General features: G+C 34.6%; 1 protein-coding gene across 1 annotated transcript; it reads left to right on the plus strand.

Moving 5' to 3' along the window:
• Positions 1-4,663: 4,663 nt before the first annotated feature.
• On the plus strand, positions 4,664-5,546 carry LOC149201786 (putative glutathione S-transferase parC). The gene is made up of 2 exons (XM_089399821.1): positions 4,664-5,007; positions 5,103-5,546. The coding sequence occupies exons 1-2, from the start codon at positions 4,684-4,686 to the stop codon at positions 5,478-5,480; spliced, it is 702 nt and encodes a 233-aa protein (XP_089255947.1). The 5' UTR covers positions 4,664-4,683; the 3' UTR covers positions 5,481-5,546.
• The last annotated feature ends 827 nt before the right edge of the window (positions 5,547-6,373 follow it).

Consider the following 6,373-nt stretch of genomic DNA (forward strand, 5'->3'; position numbering starts at 1 on the left):
TTGGCTAAGGGACACTAATATAATACTTTGTTAGTTGTTTTATCCTGGATTGGGAATTTTCAGGATAAACATTGTGTGTATTTTTTTGCTGTGATTTTATTTGTTATCATAATTTATATCTCTCTCTGGTACTTTTAACATGGTATAAGATCCTTGGTTGGCCTAAGATATATAGTGAGATTGGACTAACCATTTCTTATATGATATATTTGAGTGTTAAAAATAGTTGGAGATGATATTTTGTAAAGGTGTAGAAGAAGAAAGACTCTTATATGAGAAATGCGATGGGGTTGATGGATTTGCTTGGGAGCCTCGAGTGACACACTGTGAGCTCATGCCCCATGGGCATGAAATCCAATTAAGTTTAGAGGTTTCCTCATCATTGTGATTTGAGGCAATACATTTCTTTGGAGTTTAAAGAGAATATAAAATGAAAAAGAGATTAGTCATGCAATGTGGGTGAGAAATCCACTATCATAGGAGGTCATGTTGGAATTTCATAGTAGATCAAACCTTGGAAGAGGATATACAAGCATAACATATCCATGCTAGCCATGGTGAGAGTACCACTAGGAGCCTAGAAGGTTGGGTTGATATGATATGAGAAAGTTATATGCTTCTGTTGTAATAGTGTGTGATTACTAATGGGTGTACTAGATTGCCAATGTTAAACAATCATTTTAGGTGATTTCATTATAGAGGCATATGGGCATAGAAATTTTTGTGGGAAGAAGGAATGAACAAGTTTGACTCACGAAGGACCACATCAAGCATGAGGAGGTGTTATTGATGGATTGGTTTTATAGTGCATGGAATAATGCCCATAGTAACTAGACCATTCCCATGGTAATGGATAGAGGTTGAAAAATCAAAGGTATTATAGGTCACTAGATGATGGAAGAGACCTATAGGAAATCCAAACACAACAAACAGAATTTTCCGTGCTAGGCACATAGTTATAGTCGTAGTCAAAGAGAGGATGTAGATGTTGGCTAGATCTAGAAGACTTGATGCCAAGTCATTGTTAGTTCTTAGGAATTGTGAATTTTCAATGCTTGGATCAACTATGGATTTCAAATGTAGATTATTCTCATGATTATGGGGAATATTGTATGCAATTCAATCAGCAAAGCATGGATCGAGGTTATGGCATCAAATCCATAGAGCTAAAATTCAACAATAATGATGATATGTTGGAAATAACTTGCGGCTACATAGTCCAAATACAGGAGGGGCTACATTCACTAAAGAGTTGTGCTCATCATATAGAGTTCAACTTCATGAAACAATGGCTGCAAAGTATCGCTTGAGCTAAAGTTAGTGCCAAATTTAGTAAGGACGTCGATGGAGAGGACTATGAAGATGGTGCTAAGATGTGTAGAAGTAATTCATCAAATGTGATAGAGAGAAACTAGATCAGTGAGTATTTGTGCACGGGTCATTGGTCATGGTATGTAGGCTTATAAAGTAAGCATAGTCAAGGAGGCTAGATATGGAAAGGACATCATCATCTATGCAAATGAAATAAGGTGAGAGGATTATGACATTTGTAAGGGTTAAGATAGGAATAATTACAAGAAAAGAATTAATGTAATGGAGTTGAAATATTTTTCATGTAAAAGGGTATATGGTGGTAATAACTGGTAAGGCATGTGTACCCCTAGTAAATTACTTGTAAAGCTTGGAGTTATACTCGGGTGATAATGGGACATGTCAAGTTAATAAATACCCTTGACATAAATTTTAACGGGGGTAGGCCCAAGAGGTGAGTAGTGATAGGTCACTTGGCCAGTTTAGCCAAAATTTGGCTAAGAGAATCCCTAAGTTAAGGTTTAAGGGAGAATTTCTAGGTAAACTTGACTTGGTGAAAGAGTCAAATTTGTTCAGTAAAAAAGTAGTAGTTTCGAGCACATAGTTTTTCTTGCTCATGGATTCCATGTAATGAATCGTTAAAGATACTTGCAAGGAATCCATTGCAAGTGGCCCAAGATGCAAGTGTCGAAGGATCGTTTTGTCATCTTATCCCTGGTTTCGCTAAGGGCCACTAATAAAATATTCTATTAGTTGATCTTTCCCTAGATTTGGGTTTTCTATGACAATCATTCTGTACGATATGTTTCTCTGATTTTTTTTTCCACTTAATTTATCTCTCTGCATTAATTTAAAAAAAAAAATCCTCATGAATTTGATATTCCCAATAAAGACTTTGTATAGTCTAAAGATGATGGTATGAATGAGCTTAATTCTTCCAATACATTTCTCAATTGGATTAAGGTCATTAGTGAAGAAGGGGAGTGATTGATGCATAGATTTAGTTTGTATTCTTTAACTATGTCAAAAAATTCATAGTTGTCATTAATGGAGCTCAAGTGCTAAACACTATCTAGTTGGATGAAATTGTGAGTGGGACATGGGAAATAAATTTTGAAATAAGAATTGTTTCAAAATATATGATGACTAGGTCACTCTAATGAGAGAAATTGCAAGAGATCTAGTAGGAGGAAATATAGATCTAATAGAAGATAGGATAACAAAGTTGGGAATAAAAAATAATTTATTTCTTAGAGTTGTCACCAAAGAGGGAACAAGGAAAGTGAATGAGAAGTTGATAATGCAAAGGATAAAGAATAAAATAAAGTGGATTTGGTTGATAGAATTTATAACTTAGGATAGTGTGTATCTCTCCATAGCATTTTTGTTAAATACAGTCCATGAGGAGGTATCAGTTAAGGAGCTTCCTTTATATAAATCATCATAGGATGGGGTTCATGCATTATAGAAATTTACATTGAGGAAAATTTCATGTATATTTGAATTATGAAATTGTTGGACATGGTGGTATAAAATTATATAAGTGGATTGATTTACGAAGAGAATAACTAATATGCAGAAATTGCCAAGATTGGAAAATAATTTACGCGTAATGAGCCATATATGTCTTGATACACCATTCTCTAAAGATAGTCATATTTAGGTTTGAAAATTTGTGATTCAGGTCAAAGTTGTTCAACTTGAGATTTTGTACAAGTTGGGTGTAAAGGCTTGCATCATGGGTAGTGGAAATATAACATCATTATAAAATAAGAATGACTTAATAATGTGATGTTATGGTATTGGAAAATGGGAAACCTTAGTAAAAAGAACGGAAAATATGCACTAAGAATATTGACCATGGGATTGATGTTATGGAGCACTCTTTTTAGATTTGTGACTTGTCTATACTTGAAAATCATAAGACGATTTGATTTTCATTGAGCATCAACTAAGTGTTGCTTGGTGATAGATCCAAAAATTATAATAATAATCTAATGTCATGAAATCCCAACGACTCATAACATAACATAGGTGTCATGCATTATTTATGAAAACTACATGAGTCTAATTTATTAATGAATTTTCAGTTAAAGTAAATAATCATCCACAAGGAGATCATTGCTTTTCATTTTTTTCACACTATTGTGTTGGATTTGATAGTCACCTCTTCTCACTATAATGTCAAATCTTAGTAAAGTGCAAAATAAAGGTAATGATCCAAAAATATAAAAGTAGTGGGCACTAGATGTATACAATAGCATAGAGATAAATCAATGGTCACTAGATGTATATTATAGCATAGAGATTCTCTAGATGTATATTATAGCATAGAGATTCACTAGATGTATACAATAGCATAGAGATAAATCAATGGTCACTAGATGTATATTATGGCATAGAGATAACTACAATGATAGACATGATACCCATGAAGAGAGGGTAAGGAAAACCATCTATAGTTTTAATAATTATAAATTAATGAAATGAAACATCTTAGAAATCTATTGTTATATTTTTCTTTAGTAAAAACATCTTATCTGTTGTACTTTCTTTTTTATAAGCAAAACATTCTCACAAAAATAAATCGGTTAGTTTTTAATTTTTTTTGGTGATTGTCAATAAATATATTTCACTTTTAACAATTTTGCAGTGCATGGTAATTTAATTGAAAAATGTATAATAATTAGAATTAGAAAACCATAATTATATTAAAATATAAATAGAATGGATTAGAAATTTACCAACGTGGTAGGATATATAGACCGAGCAAAGGACCATTCTTCAAGTTAAAAGACCATTTCAAACCAAAAATACATTAACCGAGAATATTCCAAATAATTCTGCAACTAAACTCTCTAATTTTTCGGAAGTAAACAATCATTCATTGAAAAACTGACCAACAAAACTGCACAGGCGAGTTTCTCGGAGATACAAAAAATAATTGTTGCTGCACCAATCCGAGCCTGCACATCCGAGTCTCTCGGGTCTATTTAAAATAGAATTTAAAATGTTCCATAAATTTTTGGAAAGGTTCCATAATCGTGAGTCCACTAACACGTGTTTCTCGGATATATAAAAAAAATCTTTTTGAAGAGTTCCATAGCGTTAAGCGTTCAAATTATGTTTTTTAAGGGGCGGAACAGTGCAGACTTTTGGATTTATCGTATCAGGTTGTCACAAGAACATGGGCGGGATTATTGCACATTGATTTCAAACACTAAAATTGCATAGGCCCGAGTTGATGATGGGATCAATGACTAATAGTTCAAAAAAAAAATACTGGGAATAACTTAGAAACTACTCATTCGATGAGAATCTTTATGTGTATATATATGTGTGGAGAGCAAGAGAGGGCATAGAGGAGGAGAAATGGGATCGGAAATGAAGTTGCTGATGGTATGGCCCAGTCCCTTTGCAATGAGCTGTGCGCTTGCTCTTACGCACAAGGGCCTCAAATTTGAGGCCGTGGAGGAAAACCTGCACGCCAGGAGCGACCTCCTCTTGCGATCGAATCCTGTCTATAAACAGGTCCCCGTGCTCATCCACAATGGAAGACCCGTCTCTCAGTCGCTGGTCATACTCGAGTACGTCGAGGAAACCTGGCCGCCCTCCGACACCACGCCCTCACTTTTGCCAGGCTCCGCTTACGACAGGTCGCTCGCTCGATTCTGGGCAGACTTCGCCAACAAGAAGGTTGCCCTCTTACCCCTCTTTTACTTTCTTTTCTCGCCGCCCGCTTTTCTGACGCCTCCCTTGTTTTCTGTTTGCCCGTGTTTGTACGTGGGCAGTTGATAGAGACAGGACTGAAGCTCATGAAACGGTTCGGGGAAGAGCATGCGACCGCGCGGAAAGAGGTCGTGGAACATTTTATAACCGTGGAAGAGGGGATGAGGGCTATCGGATCGGTGGGGCCCTTTTTCTTGGGCGAGAAGATGAGCCTGGCGGATGTGGCTCTTGCGCCCTTGGTTCCATGGCTGACCTCGTTTGAAGTCCTGGGGGAGCTAAAATTCCCTGGACCGGAGAAGTGCAGCCGTATGCACGAATGGCTGAAGGCCATGCGGGAGGATCCCAGCGTAGTAGCCTGCCTTCCTAGTGTAGACCGCCTGCTCGAATACACTACGAACTTCCGGCGATTTATTGAAGAGCATTATCCTGGTGGACTTTAAGCACAAATACTATCTGTTATCCCTATTTCTGCTGTAATTTCATGCACTTTGTATTGAAGTTGTGATAATAATTTCATGCACTTTGTATTGAAGTTGTGATAATAATAGACTAGTGTGTGAATTTTTCATAACTTGGATCAGATTCAATCTCATTATAGCCATGGTTAAGAATATAAAATTGAATTCATTATAGCCATGGTTAAGAATATAAAATTGAATTCGGGGGTTCCTCTCGAATATTTTGAAAAATTAATGTAATTGAAATAAATTTTAATTTTCTTATATATCTAAAATATTCTAAAATCTACTAAGGTTAAAGAAAATAAATTATAAATTTAATAATATTTTTAAAAATAATAATATTTAAATATTAGAAGTTTTCACAGTTCATTATATTAGATATATTTTTTAATTCAGCTCCATTAAATATGTCATTCATCTATGACCAAATATTTACTTCAAAACTTTTTTCAACCCACAAAATCATGTCATACGATATGTTCTTCAATGGCTTTCGGCATATTTGTTGTTCTTTTAAAGGGATCTGAGAAGCAGGTTAGCACAACGTCACTGGTTATAACAATTACTAGATAATGCATGGCTTATAATTTTAATGTATTTTATTTAAGATGGAGATATCTTAAATGTTTTCCTAATAAGCATAAACATGGTGATTTACTCACATATACTTATAACTCTCGATTAGATGAACGTTGGACCGAAGTTAACTTTGTTTGGTATTGTTTTTGAAAAAAAAATAAAAAAATTGATATTGCTTTAGTTTTATAACTATTTTTTAAGTTATTAAATGTGTGAAGAAAATAAATATTTTATATTTATATATTAGTTGAATTAAAAAAAAGCTATAAGTAATATAGAATTTAGTATGGGAG

The sequence above is a fragment of the Pinus tabuliformis genome, chromosome 2_1, assembly GCF_031772625.1.
Source record: "Pinus tabuliformis cultivar Carrire ecotype Pingquan chromosome 2_1, CPIR1, whole genome shotgun sequence".
Classification (NCBI taxonomy): Eukaryota; Viridiplantae; Streptophyta; class Pinopsida; order Pinales; family Pinaceae; genus Pinus; species Pinus tabuliformis.